Source organism: Callorhinus ursinus, unplaced genomic scaffold (assembly GCF_003265705.2).
Source record: "Callorhinus ursinus isolate GAN/ISIS: 27379988/994484 unplaced genomic scaffold, GSC_fseal_2.0 scaffold29, whole genome shotgun sequence".
Taxonomy (NCBI): domain Eukaryota; kingdom Metazoa; phylum Chordata; class Mammalia; order Carnivora; family Otariidae; genus Callorhinus; species Callorhinus ursinus.
In genome coordinates, this window is record NW_027397091.1 from 13,459,253 (window position 1) to 13,475,626 (window position 16,374).

Consider the following 16,374-nt stretch of genomic DNA (forward strand, 5'->3'; position numbering starts at 1 on the left):
AAAGAAAGAAAGAAAGAAAGAAAGAAAGAAAGAAAGAAAGAAAGAAAGAAAGAAAGAAAAGGAAAGAGATTTATTATAACGAATTGGTGGAGTATGCAAGTGGCTCAGTTGGTTAAGCATCTGCCTTCGGCTCAAGTCATGATCTCAGGGTCCTGGAATCAAACCCTACTTCCAGCTCCCTGCTAAGTGGGGAATCTGCTTCTCCCTCTCCCTCTGCCCCTCCTCTCTGCTCCTGTGCGCTCTCTCCCTCTCTCTCTCTCTCAAATAAAACTTAAAAAAAAAATTACTCTCTCAGCAACTTTCAAATGGACAGCACTATTAACTATAATCACAATCTGTACATGACATCCCCAGGATGTATTTTATAACTTTTGACCATCTGCACCCATTTTACCTACCCCTACCCTGTCTCTGGCAATCACCAATCTGTTGTCTGTATCTGTGAGCTTGGTTTGTTTTTCAGGTTCCACATATAAGTGAGATCATACTATAGAAATTAAGTATCCTCTTTATCCATGTCTTATCTTTTATGCATGAAATCAATTTAATAGTTATATTTTATTAACACACTTATCAGTTAAAATAAAATATATCTTGGGGCGCCTGGGTGGCTCAGTCAGTTAAGTGGCCAACTCTTGGTTTTGGTTCAGGTCATGATTTCAGGGTCGTGAGATGGAGCCCCATGACAGGCTCTGCACTCAGCAGGGAATCTACTTGAGATTCTCTCCATCTCCCTCTGCCCCTCCCCGTGCTCTCTTTCTCTCTCAAATATTTTTAAAAATTAAAAAAATATATATTTATCTATGCATCAACAAAAATCACTGCATGTCCTCCAGTGCTGTGAGTTCTCTGTTTAGGAGAATTCAAATTCTGAGCTGATAAAAGCCCATCTTCACCCTCTAATTAAAAATATGGGATTAGGGGTGCCTGGGTGGCTCAGTCGGTTAAGCGACTGCCTTCAGCTCAGGTCATGATCCTGGAGTCCCAGGACTGCGCCCACATCAGGCTCCCCGCTCTCATGCTCTCTCTCTCAAATGTTTTTCAAAATATGGGATTAATACATATACCTTCAGAAATTATTTTGATATATGTGTACATATCAATATAACATGTATGTACAAAGGGAGCTACACACACACACACACACATACACACACACACACAATTTCAAATGACTGAGAAAAAGAAATTGAGCAGGAATTAGGCATTAAGTCAGGGGCAGTGAGAAGTACCAGCTCACGGACATGGCATAACATCTGAATAAGAAACCACACAATCTGGCCAGTAAAGTTCAAAACACCACCACCACCACCACCACCCAGACATCATGTACTCTCAACAGGAACCTCAAATATATAAATTAATGCCTAGGTTTAAAAAATAAAAAGGAAAACAATATATAGAAATAAGAATCTAAAAGCTTGACTAATTATAAGATGCATTTGCACTGTTTCTCCTAGAAGACTTGAAAGGGCATGCATGCCTAAAGGGAGAGGTTGATCCCAAGCCCCCAGTAGCATGGTTGGGGGGCTGGGGTTGGGGGTGGGGGGGGAGGGCTGGCTTCAGGCTCCCTCCACTCTCCCTCCCCACAGCAGCTCCATGCTGGTCCGCTTTCTGCAGTGCCCTTCCTCATACATAATCTGCTGAACAAATGTCTCTGCCGAGAAGAAATTTGTCAACCACTGGTGTGATCCAATTTCCCCATTCTACCAATGAGAAAACTGAGGCTTGGAGAAGGTAAAGACTCACGGTCACTCAACAAAGTGCAGCAGAACCAGAGCCTGAAGACCTCAGCGTCCAGATTCCCTGTCTGAGGTTCACTTCCAAGAACACCCTCATGCAGCTGCAGACATCCACCCTAGTGGATGTCATTACATCAATAACCTCACCTATGCTTGAAAATGAAGAAGTGTGACTCCTCATTAATTCCTTGAGGAGGGGAGAGCATCCAGCAATATTTAATGAAGTGTTATGAGTCAATGGAACTAAATTAGGAATCAGATGAAGTCATTATTTCAGAAAGAATGATGTAAGGAAGCAGGCACATCTCTTCCTGAAAAGTTGTATAAATCAAATAATGCCTAAAACAGATTAGGGAAAGCTTCTTAAATTAATAATAATAGAAACAACAATAAAAACAGCAGTAGTAATAGAAGCAATAGCTATAACATTATTATATACCAGGTACCAGACTTAACTTTATGTGAGCTGATACCCTTGTAACATAAACATTATTATTCCCATTTTTATAGATAAGAAAATCGAGCTTAAGCCCAGGGATAGGGTGACTGACTGTCCTGGTTCACCTGACACCAAATGGTTTCCCAGGGGTGGAACTTCCAATACCTACAGCAAAAACTCCTGGATAACCTGGAAGGGCTGGTCACCCTACCTGTCGGGTTGGTAAGTGACAAGAACTTGCTTCCATGTCTGCCTGACTCCCCAACCACCACCACCTTCTATGGGATAACTTCTGTCCATGTGCTACAGTCTAGACTTGCAAAGACCAGTTTAAAGGAGGGTATGACCAATATGTTACAAAACAAGATGTTCACATGCAGCTTCATCTCCTTTTATTAAAAAAAAAAAAAAAAAAAAAAAAAAAAGATAGAGAAAGCCCTGGGAGCCTCGAGCCTCCATTCCTCCAGAAGAGTAAAGAAGGGGCACTTACCTTGACCTCAAACTCGAAGTGCTCATCCTTCCCTTGCCCACACAGCACATAGCGTGGAATACTAATTTTAATCGGGTCCTTCAGGTCGTCTGGATTTGCTCCCAAAGAGCGAGAAACCATCCGCTATCAAAGAAACAAGAGATAGGGAGAACAAAGAGAAACCGAGATCACTCCTCAGCAAATACCCTGCTTGGGCAGGCGGGAGAAAATGTGTTTCAAGCAGAGAAGAGAACATCAAACTAGTGGAGTTTATTTAGAAAAATGATGGCTTCCTTTGAAAGAGAAATGCTAAGTCTCTGTCATCACAAAAGACCATTTCTTTAGGTATACTATTTCAAGAAATTAGGGCAAAAGCACTTCAAAATGTTGTTTGGCTTTGAAGTTCCTTCCAATTTATAAGAAGAAGTGAAAAAAGAGACAGATTACATATCCCGATTTTCAAAAAAAATCAATGTAAACCAGATTCCTTTCTGAAAAGTCTTGATCATCTGACAAACTTCTTTTTTCTTCAGAGACTATCAGATTGCCGTACATAAAGCTCCAAAAACTGGAGATTTTATTCAAATTTACTTCATTTTTAACTTCTAGGCATTTTTATAAGCCAGTGTAGTACAGAAAGCTCTTTAAACCACAATTAAAATAAATACCAAGTATTTTCTTTAGGTTTCATTTGATTAGTAATCAACCTGGCTCTGACAAATATTTATGGTTTGGATGGTGGGAAGCCAGAGGGGTTTGAGAAGGAATCATTATGAAAAAAATAAATCTTCAAAATGAGTTCTCTTGAGTATAAATGGGCAGAAATCTCTGGACAATCCTTATCATTTGCACTAACCTGGGGCTTTAGACAACACAAGAAAATATGTTTTTAAAGCAGCAGCAGTAATAAAATAATTATAATTATATTTAGCATTTATTGAATACTTACTATATACCAAGAACTGTGCTAAACAGTTTATATGCATCATTTCATTTAATACTCACGATCCCCCATGAGGTATTAACCATTATCAGATGAGGGGCCCCAGACCAGGCCGAGAGTCGAGATAATATGAAAGAGGCAGGTAGCAGAGCTAGGATTCAAATCAGGCTAACCTAGTGCCCACCTGTGCACCATGATGCCTGCCAGCCCACCTCCATCAACTGTTACACTGCCATCAGGAAATTTTTAAATAATTTCAACCATCTGAGATAGACCCAGCTAATGGACATTGCCACATACACAGAATTTAAGAAGACGGAAACTCCATGATTCCACAGTGATTCCATTCCTATCTGACTAAAAAAAAGCACAGGGCAAAATGGGGTCCTGGATCCTGAGCCAGGTATAACGAGGAAGCTTGAATTTCTGGATGACACAGAGGTGTAGAATCTGTCTCAGATTACTGCTTTTGTCTAGCGGACACTGTAAATATTTTGGCCCTGCTACGAAGTTACCAGAGCCTTTTAGAGCACCTAATTTTTCCCTGCATGGCTGGTCACCCAAAATGAGAACCATTAGTTTTATCGAAATGGTACACTTATTTAGCTGTCCCTGATGTCAAAAACCACAGTGGAAATTCTTCAAAAAAGAGTTTCTCAATACGTACACTGCCAAAAGACCTTTCAATTCACTGACAGTATGTTTCCAAATTACTGTAAAGGTGGACATTTCCTGAAACATGGACTATGTTTTATCTATTTGAAGAGTGAGAAGGAAGAGAAATAATCTAGTAGTTTTAACGATTTTCAAAGAGCACATTTACTGTTAAGAAATGTCTCTGACCATAGCTGAGCCATGAAGTTCTTGCTCTGCTGCCTAAGCCCCGAAATCTTCTATGCCATACTTAATAACTATATTTTTAAGCAGGAACATAATTTCTTCTCCAGATCTGCCACAATCACTTGGGAAATCCACTTGTTGCAGTGTGTGTGAGTTTGAAGCTTGAAGTTGGCAGCGGTGGGAGAATGTCCTCAGCAGAGGGGAATGCTGCTCTCAGGAAGTGAAGCAACAACAAGCAACTGATGATACTAGTTGAGAAATAAAGACCCACACACCCTACCTTAGGAGGAACCTCCCTCTCCCTACCAGTTAGACCCAAAGGCCAATACCATAGCTCATTTGATGAGGAGCTCTCTCTATCCTAAGAGGCTAGAATGAGGAAAAGGAAGAAGGAAGAAAGGTAATCAAATTCACTAGGAACAGTGTATTATCATGTGTATTATGGGTTCTTAAAAAGATGTGGATAATAGCATCAAGCATAAATACTCGGTACTCAAACTCTACCATAATGAGCATCCCTGAAGCAATCACTTGGGATCCCCTGGGTATTCACTTCAAAGATGCGGAGAGCGGAAAGAGAAGACCCAGAATCAAATCCTAGCATAAGGACTTGGTCTCAGGCTAACAGTCACCACCCACCCTCTCTGCACTTCAGCCTCATGTCTAAGGAAATGGGCATAGTATTTAGCAAATCCCATCTATACAGCAGGAACCCAACTGTGAACATGACAGTGTCCTGCCCTGTGGGACCTCCCTTAGAGGCAGACTGACAAGTAAACTTGTAATTCCAGCAGGATTAGAAAACTGTGATGGCAGTTTATAGCATCATTATTTACAATAGCCAAGCTATGGAAGCAGGCCAAGTGTCCAACGATTAATGAATGGATAAAGGAGATGTGATATATGTACACAATGGAATATTACTCAGCCATAAAAAAGAACAAAACCTTGCCATTTGCAACAACATGGATGGAGCTAGAGAGTATTATGCTAAGTGAAATAGGTCAGAGAAAGACAAGTATGTTATGATTTCACTCCTATGTGGAATTTAAGAAACAAAACAAATAAGGAAAAGGAAAAAATGAGAGACAGACAGACAAAGCAAGAAACAGATTCTTAACTAAGGGGAACAATCTAATGGTTACCAGAGGGGAGGTGGGGGGGATGGATGACCTGAGGTGATGGGGTCTAAGGGAGTGCACTTGTCATGATGAGCACCAGGAAATGTATGGAACTGTTGAGTTACTATATTGTACACCTGAAATGAAAATAATGCTGGATGTTAACTAACTGGAATTAAAATAAAAATTTAAGTAAAAAAAGAAAATTGTGACGGGGCACTGAATAAGAAAAACTGTGAATATACACATGGCTATCTAAATGCCATGACTTTTACTGAGGAAGAGCTGCAGCCAAAACTATCCAGTATATTATTAACTAAGCAATAGTGACTTAATTTTAACTTTCTAAGAGCCTTTTCTTATAGGCACCCTTCGGGTATACAATCAAACACTGGTATCTTTTACTGATCACCCACCATGTGCTATGCACAAGGCTAGATCCTGGGAATACAAAATAAAATAACTTCTACAAAGTCTCTGTAATTTCTAAGACCTTTAGTTTTTCTCAACTGCATCAAATTTTGAAAAAGATTTGGTTTTTCCACTCCATATGGATTACATTCTAAAGTTAGCCAACTTAGCTTTCTCTTTTTACAAGTCAACATTCTAAGTGGGATAAGACTGAAAGTGATGGTCTGGTTACTACACAGACATTTTAAGACTGGAAAGTTCTCTATTTCTAAGAATTTTATAATTGTGAAATCAATGCCTAGTGAAAGGAAAGTTGCTTAAGCTTGGGCTCACTGATCCTTTAAAGAAAAAAACCCCTGCCTTTGATAATTTACAAATCTGGGTAAATGGGTAGGAACCCATTATCTGGGAGGAACTGGATCTTGTAATGTTTATATCGTTCACCTAACTCTTATAATGCTTATGTCACTCACCTAAATGTTATGTCACTCGCCTAAATCAGGTTGTGATCCCAGGATCCTGGGATCAAGCCCCTCATCAGGTTCTCTGCTCAGCAGGAAGCCTGCTTCTCCCTCTGCCTCTCCCCTTGCTCGTGCTCTCTCTCAAATAAATAAATAAAATCTTTAAAAAAAAAAAAAAAGCCACTGCCCCAATCACAGAATCAGACAGTGAAGTTTAACTGCATCCTGGGTTGAGAAGATGGATACTTCTCTCTCCATTATTTAATAGCATGTTGGGGCTAGAAATATTGTTACCACCCATAGGCACAGTTTACTTCAATGTCAAAGATTTCAGAGTAACTAAATATTAATGAGTGTAGAGAAATGTACAACTGCAGAAATGATTAACTGAAAAATAAGCTAGGCATCTGAAGACATTTGAGTTTTATCTATGCATAGATGAACAGAAAGACAAATCAAAAGAGTATGTGTTTCCATCAAACCACAGCTGCAGTGTAATTTTTAGGAACTACTTTTTGAAGTCAACTTCATGAGGAATGTAGAATTCTCAGACACAGTGTGAAAGGTTCCTGACATTCTCCTAAACCATGTTTATGGTGGAGAGGAAGGAGAACTAACATAAATGTCTCCTAAACTTATTTTTTATTTATTTATTTTTATTTGAATGTAGCTATATTTTGAATATCTTGAGTTTCATGCTAGACAAGTAAACGTGTGCTGTATCATATTATATCCTATTATTTAAGGGAGCTTTTAAATTTCTATGTACTTATTTATTTTGGAATCAGTCACAGTTTCTCCACATGTGGCAAAGATGATGCTTAGACTTGGAAGGAAAGTTGGCCATACATCATACGAGGAGGTAAAGAAACATGAAAGGCCGGATGCCCATCTTACAGCAGATCTGAATAAATATGGAGGACATTTCAAGGAACTTTAAATGACTTGTGGAGTGGTTCTATTTAGAAATGAAAGGTCAAGCAAGAGTACATAATGAGTAACTTGGGTTATATTTCTCTAATAAGAAATATCATCTTTTAAAATAAGATACAAAAAAATATTTTTCTGGTAGCTTTTAATGAAATAATGTCTTGTGTCAACAAATATGCTATTTTTCCGTTGTTGGGGAAACACTATAGTCGGATCCTTAGCCAAAAAAAGCAGGCAGAACACAGGCTACATTTTGAATATTCAGATTAGAATCTTCCCTTCCTACTCAGGCTGTCTCCTTCAAAAGGGACAAATTAAGGAAATTAATAGGAAGTGGCATTAACATCCACTTGGATCAATGTTGGCACCGCAGAGGGCACAGAATGGACCAGTTCTACAGGGAGTCATCAACATTTCCCCTAAATACTCTAATTATGTACCAGATGGTGGGATTCAGTGTACGCTCTGACTAAGACAAGGTCAGACCTAAGGACTGCCGTCTGATTTCTGAGAGCCAAATATCCAAGGTTTGCTTCTCAAACACAGGCTGGGTTTTTATCAGCTTTAACGCAATTACCAATTCTCCTTTCTTTGTTCCCAGCATAGTGCATATTTTGATTCCCTCCTTTTTTTCCACCACACAGGCCATACTGATAGTTCTAGTTAGAGCTATGATATATCAAGGACCTCCTATGCCCCAGCAGTTTGAAAACAAGGGTCTGGGGCAGATGATGAGGATCAGTTCCATGTTCAGGTATGAGCTGTGTTATAAGAAGCAGAGAATAAATGTACCTTATGTGAGCAGGTGCAAATTATGAATAAAGTCAAGAGTCAAAACATGTTTATATTCATCTCCAGAAGGTGACACCTGCCTCTGCTGTGAGGGGACCTTGTGCTAATGCCACATCGTCTCTGAAAGCTGAGTACACAGAGCTGAAGTGGAGTTTGCTAACAGAGGTAGTCACACATACTACAGGCGTCCCCTGACCATGCCTGTCACAACAGCCTGGCATGAAGACACAACACTAACCTGATCTCATTTTAAAGTGAGGTGAGTTAAAAGTACTTCCAAGAGGAAACAGAAATAAGGGTTTTCAAATAAAGAAGTATTTCTTTAATTTTGATATAGATCTGTAGGGATAAACTAACCAGAAAATGATGAACTGTTGGACATAGATATTTGCGGAATATCTTATTTACCCTTAGTGGCCTTAGGGTAAATCCAAAAGGGTTGGATTCCTAACATTCCTAACATTCCTAATCCATGATTCTTACCAGAATAGATTATTTCATCCATATAGATCTGAGGTGATCAACATGGTTTCAAAGTTTAGAAAGACTGGGTATCTGATAAATGTTTCAACTTGAAACTATTAAAAATGTTACCATCTTTTTCTAGATCATGAAAGACTGGTCCCTTTAATGGTCATTATCTCTGGATAACTCACCATTAGATAGATGAAATTCTCAAAAGATTCAAGAATGGGTCTAGTACAATTGAATGAGAACAGGGCAAAAATTGCAAAGTGGCTCTTATGCCAAACATAAATATTGACAGCTTAAGATGTTCAGGAGGGAAAACCAGGTTTTCTTCTTTCTAGTTCTACAATGTCACTGATTACCCATGAATGTATCCCTTATCTCCACTCACTGATTTTTGCAGAGCCCTGGTTTTGGCTCAATTTGTGCTCAATTCTAAGGCCCAGGAGAAATTAAAGTTGGAAGGAGAGGGAGGATTCTATCAGGTGTCTGTAGAGCATATTATTTAAGCTTCAGTTAGAGGAGTAATGTTGAGCATACATGGTTATCTGCGCCATATTCATGCTAGGACTGTATCCAAGCTTTTCTTCTATAGGAGCTAAAAACGCAAAGAACAAAAAGGAGACATAGGTTCATACAAGAGAACAATGGAATGGCAAAGAAACTTGCATGGGAATTTTTTTGGGGGGAGAAAAAACAACTCATAAAAAGAGAAATAATCTTTAACGTCTAGAAATTCCATAAAAGAACTCACAAGAAAAGAATCAACTTCATAATACTTCCAAATATTCATCCCTAGCATAGTCATTCCTATGAGAAAAATAAGTCAATAAAAAAATTTACCCAGACAACGTCAAGAATAACTGTGACCAGGGAGTGACTTTGGCATTGTGGAAATAATGTATGTTCTGAAGTAAGAAGGTCTAAGTTTGATTCCAATTCCCAATCAAGTTATCCTTTCTGAGTTAAATTCCTAAATATGAAGTGGAGATTGATGACAATTCCTCCATCCCAGGACAATCACTGTGGGGGGCTCAAAAGGAGCAATACATGGGAAAGAACTTGGTACACTGTGAACCACAATATAAAGGGTGGTTGGGATTGTTATCACTGTAATCCACTGCATCTTCAGCAACTAAAGATTTCAACCAGATATTAAAAGGCAGGAGGAGTGATTTACAATAGACTCTCCTTCCTTCTTATTAACTGAATCATTCAGTTCCACTCCTTATAAATGAGGCTTTAAAAAATTACAAGGGTGCAACCCTAACAAGAGATTGGATGGTGGTAGTTTGGAGGCTATGTTGTGTAAGAAACAGCAGAGGAACTGAAGGGTGTTGGAGGTAAAAAAGGAAAATCAGAGGAGGCGAGAGAGATAACGGTCTTCCCTGAAAGACAGTTACGTTATAACACAGACTGTGGAACAGACACGTTCTATTCTGTTACAGAAGAATGTGAAGGATGGATGGACCCTGCAGATGGAGATCACAGTAAGGACGATTATGGAAAGAATGCTCTAACAATAAGAGCAGTCCCCAGTGAAGAACTGCTCTGAGGCAGACAGTGATCAGCCTGGAGGTATCAAGAAAAGACTGAACCAGAAAGCCAGCCGAACTAAGTAACTTAAAAGGTCCTGTGACCTATGTTCTTCCCAGTACCTGAATACTTTCCTTAGGGAGAAGTCCTATAAGTTTTATCTGAATTTTATTTTAAATAAGAGCCTTAGACATAAAATATCACAAGGTGAACTATTGGTCCCTATTTTTCTCTTCCTTACAGAAGCAGCATTATACCCAGTGTTGCCATGGCTTCTTGGTGGATGGAGTGTTCTTTGCCCTTTGACTTTGGACTTGGTCGCATGACTTGTTTGGCCAATGGGATGCTGGCAGCCATGATGCATCCACATCTTCTGTGCTTCTGTCATCATTATGATGGCCACTGACCCTTCAGCACAGACCTCAAAATGAGACATTTTGAGTAGACTAACCCTATCTGAGCTGCAGATGATCTGGAGCCAATGGTAAAGCCACCTCAACCTACTTACAAACCATCATTAAGAAATGAAAGCTTTTTTTAATGCCACTAAAATTGGGGGTTGGTCACCTGGCAATAGCTGACTGATATAATATCTATCACAAAAGATATCTTAAATGATGAAGCAGAATCGTCCTAAGAGGCATACTGGAGGCTGCATAACTAAATTAACAAAATAACCTCACTAGAAACTGGTCTAACCAATAAGACTGCTTGACCTTCAAAGAAGCAATAATAAAAGTGCTCTAATCTATTAATAAAAGTGCTCTAATCTATTTATCATTCAAAATTTGAAATCATTTAGGAAAAAGAATGTAAATAAAAATTACCGTAATTACTACTGCTGGGAGGCAAGTATTCTCTCCAAAGGATGCACTTACATTTTTTTGAGTAATGAGAAAGGGTAGACAGTTTTGAAATGTTTTTCAACAAAGACTAAATAAATTCACCCTGCCAACCACAAGTCTGTAAAACAGGCAGCTGCGAGCAGAATGGATTTTAATCAAATTCAGATGAAATCACTGTTTCAAAGTACTCAAAGAGGTATTGTCTAGAATGCATTAACAAGTTCCACAATGTAAATGTTTATGCCCATAGGACAACAATGGAAATGCCACATAACAAAGTATGTATGAACCTATTTATTTTTTTCTGATGCAGGAACTCATTATAACTAAGAAGATCCCACATTAGGCTGGATATGGAGATGCTCACACCTGTCCCTATAGTAGCATCATGGGCTCAGAACTCCTAAAGAATGAGCCAGTGGAGATGGAGGGAGGCCACCAGGATTGAAGCCACAGTGGGTAAAGGTGCAAAGACTAATCCGCTGGCTTCTACAGGGACAACCTAAGGTATGACAACCTTAGTACTTACTTCATGGATAGTAAATCAAATTTTCATATCAGGGAACTATATTTGATCCCAAGGTAAAAAGTATGCTTAGGTGAGAGAAGAAACATGTAAAATTTGAATTGCCGGAGGCTGCTTCTATTATGTAGTGAGATCTGAATGTAATCCTCATTGTGACCTGCCTGGATCATAAAGCAGACTGAAGAAGTTACAATGAATAATACAACTTTTATGCAATGCTCATATTTGCTGCATGCTCCATCTATGAACAATATTAAAGACCATAACTTATAACCTAGTAGAATTATGTTTTTAACCTATGAAGACAAGCGAGTCTAATATTTTTCACTCTTTGTTAAAATCTTTGTACTGTTTATGTACTGTTTCCCTTCCAACTATAGCATCCCTCTGCTGGCATCTTAAATTTCACTCCCTCTGTTCTTCATGATCATTAATTCTGTTCTTCTGATCAAGGATATTTGAGAAAATGCTCAAATGGGGCAATTTTTAAGAAAGTATTTGCTGAAAAAAGCAAAAAAAAATTGAAATTATGTGAAAATTATTGATATTAGAAGACTATTATGGTTTATTTGCAAAATTTCTTCCACAAGAGAAGATCTTCCAGCCAAGAATGTGACAAGCTAACTAATTTTAACGATGTCCTCATCAGAGACTCAAAACCCTTCATGCATAAGGCAATAGGGTGTGTGTGTGTGTGTGTGTGTGTATTGGGGGGGTGGAAGTGACAAAAACAGGCTCCATCTAAAAACATCTGAATTCTATTGCCTCAAAAAGACAAAAAGGCTCCACTTGGTTACTGCAGACAAGGCAGCAGCCACAGTGTGTGCATCCTAATGTGCTCTCCAGTTTCCTGCCCTTTCCTGTTCGTTGCCCCAGACCTGGCTCGAGGAAAATTAATGATGAGATGGAGAACACATTAAGTAGCTTTTAATTTGGATGGGGAAAGACAGAAGGTCCTTACTTCCTGGCCAAAGGGAGACGGTGAATTTTGGGATGGGCTAAGCCTTGACAGCGCCCCTCTCATCAATTAGGAGTAGAAATGAAGAGGGGAGTGGTGACATTTATGCTGCACATCTTCCAAAGGTCTGCCTAGAACAGAGAATGACCCTTCCAGGCCAGGGTTAAAATAAATGGCTTCATGGAATCACTTTGTTCAACTGCCTGAGACATTCTCTGAGTACCTACCATGAGCTTGGCATGATCCTGGCTGGAAGTGGCAGAGGGAGGACACAGCTGTGAAAAACACCTCCTTCCTTCTAAAACTCTGAAGTTTAGTAGAACATACACACCCAAGAAACAGGAGAACACTGGCTGAGCAGCCCAGGATCCGATGAAATAACTAATAAATAAAAAACATGCAACCTGATTCCTCCATAGGAATGTTGAACAGAGGTGAATAAAAAAGAAAGGGTCACTCAGAGGAGAGGAAGATTCTACAGGGCCTAGGTTCAAGCCTCTCACAGAAGAAGAGGGCAGCTAAGTACCAGATGGTACTTTGTTTTTGTTTTTGTTTTTTTTTTTAAAGATTTTATTTATTTTTTTGAGAGAGAATGAGAGATAGAGAGCACGAGAGGGAAGAGGGTCAGAGGGAGAAGCAGACTCCCCGCCGAGCAGGGAGCCCGATGCGGGACTCGATCCCAGGACTCCAGGATCATGACCTGAGCCGAAGGCAGTCGCTTAACCAACTGAGCCACCCAGGCGCCCCCAGATGGTACTTTGTGAAGAGAGATGTACCTGAGGCCGCTATGGGCGTGATTCACCTTGGAAGGGAGGCCAGCAGAACACCTTGGTCAGAGGTTATGAGTGATGAAGGGTTAGCGGGAGGCAGAGAGGGAGGGCAGCCAGGGGAAAGTGCTGAAGGCCTTCTGAGGTGACCCTACAGCTGATAAGATCACTTGAAGGAGCTATGAGAAAAAGACTTGAAGATGAAGAGCCTTTCTAGGACAGAAATAGCAGAAACTCAGAGAAAGAACTGGCATGTGGGGGGCCTGTGTCATAGGGGGAAGGGTAGTCAAAACTAAACCAACAAGTAAGGAGCTGAAATCACATAGGTTGGAAAGTAAGAGTCAAAAAGTCTGAGAGGAGGAAGGAAAAGGCAATTAACTGAACAAGAAGACACCGCAGGGCATGTGGTGCTGCCTCCATTCCATGTATTAGAGGGGAGAGTATTTTAAATCCCTGGGTCCTTCCAGAAAGCTTGATGCATTACTAATGTGCTCTGCTACAGAGCTGTCCTAATCACGGCGAAAACGGAGGATGTCAGTGAAGGTCACTGCCAACCGGGCACTTTTTCAAGCTGCACAAATGAGCCTGCCGGAATCCAGCAGACACAGACAGATTCCAAGCCACCATACTACAAGTCGACATGAAGCCAAAAACAATCAGAAATGCTTTAATCACCTCACAAATAATGAGGCAGGCCCAAATTTACAAGGCTGAGGTTCAAGAAAATGACGCAGGGTGGTGATAAAGATATGTTATCAGTGCTCCGCTAGCCCCTATTTTTCTTTTATTGGAAATATTTAGAATATTTACATTTTTTATTTTAGAGGTCTGCATTTTTCCAATTTTGGATCAATTAGCTACACACAGATAGTCTTAGTTCTTGACTCTTCTCATCCTGTTTGTTTTATTAAAAATCCCAAAAACATGCAGAATATGTTTACAAGTTTCCTTCCTCGAGCCTTGTTAAATGTGAGATGAGCCACAGAGCCTCATCCTGAGAGCTGAGGGTCAGTTTCCAGACCTCAGGTGCCGAGTTCTGACTGCCCCAAAGACCCAGCATGCCGGCTAACAACTGGACGTTCTGGGCTTCTTCGAAGTGCCTGGCTGGGCTACTTCTTGAATTGGATGGGAGTTGGAGAGTCTCGAAGAAGGTAAGTTCGATGGCTGACAATGTTTTCTTCTCTGAAACAACAACACACCTGAATTCGCTCAAAGCACGGCATCTGGTCACATCAAATTGTGTTCCTGGAGGAGGTGTGTTTAGAGACTGGGCGTGGGGATAGAAAACTCGATCTTCCCTCAGAAGGGCAATGTGGGTGTTCAGAAGGACTAACGAAAGGCACTAGTCTTGGGCGGGGTCACCCTCGACTCTGACAGTCGTGTAGAGCAATAACTGAACCTCTGCCAGAGAGGGGATACTGACTTGCATATTTCCATGAAGAAAGTAAATCATGTCAACCAAGGTATTCCGGAATCTGGATGACAACCGAACTCCATTTGTCAAAACTAAATCTGGGATTTCTGCTTTCCAATCAAGAGATAGCTGAACCAGATCTTGCTGGAACAAAGGATGGTTAGTGAAGGCAGGGACCTCAGACTCAGGCAACAAGACAGTCAGGAGGTCACGGCATATCTGCTGACAGAGGGCTTTGTTGTAACTAAATACGGTGAGCAGGAGACTCTCTGCAGAGCCCAGGAATTCTGATGCTCTGCCCACCGAAGCCAATTTGAATCTCCTCTAGTCCAGAGAGAGGTAGAGCATGAAAAACGGTCACTGAGCCTGATGGGTTATCTGACAGAACCAAAGCATATAGCATGGAATGAAGCAGGAGCAAACATGCTGGCTGAGGGTCAGGTTCTGCACAGTTAGTAACAGCAAGCCAGTAAACACCCTGGACTCTGATCACGCCACCCGAAAGTTCTGGCAGGGAACAAGCCACGTGCTCAAGAAAGTCTTCTAAAGGGTGCTCTTGAGGTTTCAGCATCCAGGCTGGGAAATGCACAAGGGTCTGCTTAAATGCACAGCTCCTTCTAGCACCTTCATATCCTGGGCGGCAGACGGAGCTTGGGGAGGAGCCTGGGGACCCCGCAGCCTCTGAGGCAGTGGGAAGGCCTGGTGCTTTGAAAGGCGCCGTGCTCTCTGCTGGTCTAGCGGTCCCTGCCTCCTCACTGTGGCTGCGGCCAGCCTGAGCCTGTCCGGGGAAAGAACAAGACTCCGACGACACCCCGTGTGACTTCAGGGGTGCATCCAAGGCAAAGAGTTTCAGAAACGGCAGTCTTCTGATCAACGTTGTCACATGCAAGGTGAGCCCACGGGGGTCACACAGGCTCCCCACATGCCTACCATGGCGGATCACCTCTGTGCCAGACTGTAGCAGGTGACTGCTGGTATCTTTGTAAAGGTCTGAGAGCCTGTGGCAAAAAGAGCGCAACCCACTGGTTCCTTCTGTCCTGCTATTTATCAGGGACTGTGGAGAGCTAACTTTTTTAGCAGCTAACTCTCCCTCAACTTGCTGCTTGCCATAAAACATTGAGGCTGGTGACCTCTGAGGAATGCTGTGGGAGGCCCTCTCCTCACTAGAAATGCTTTCAGAGAGGACAGAGCAGAGTAACTTGCTTTGCCTGGTCTGCTTGCCTCCATTATTTATAGACACTTCTTGGGACAAATCTTGCAGCAAACTCCAGTGGGACTCGATTCCCAAGCCATGTTCATCTTTATGAGGCATCACCTCACTGAGATTTCCTGACCTGTGCTGAACACGTTTTGTGTCGCCAGGGTTGCTTTCGTTAAGAAAAGTGATTTCAGGTAGATTGAAACATTTTGGTTGAAAACAGCCTGTATGCTCAGGATGACTATGTCTGCAAGCACTGGTCTGCGGCGCCTTGTGTCCTGAGGGCTGATGACTTCCCTGGAGGGCTCTCTCTTGTGATCCTGAGGAGGGAGCCGTAGAGTCTGGGAAGCTCTGTGTCTTGGGATGACCCTGGTGGTGGTTCAAATCCACCTCCCTCCCCTCTTCTCTGCTGTTGGTGTCAGTGACGTCTCTGGGCAGCAGCGGGGCAAGATACCTTTTCTGTTCAAGATGTCAAAAACAGTTGAAATGGGACATGGCAGCACCTTTGCAAATC

General features: G+C 41.3%; 1 protein-coding gene across 1 annotated transcript in view; it reads right to left on the reverse strand.

The window, feature by feature from the left end:
• KIF16B (kinesin family member 16B) overlaps positions 1-16,374 on the reverse strand; it is a 312,760-nt gene that overhangs the window by 80,600 nt on the left and 215,786 nt on the right. Inside the window, exon 23 of the mRNA XM_025876849.2 lies at positions 2,672-2,794. Coding sequence (XP_025732634.1) covers positions 2,672-2,794 — 123 coding nt within the window. The remainder of the gene's footprint in view (positions 1-2,671; positions 2,795-16,374) is intronic.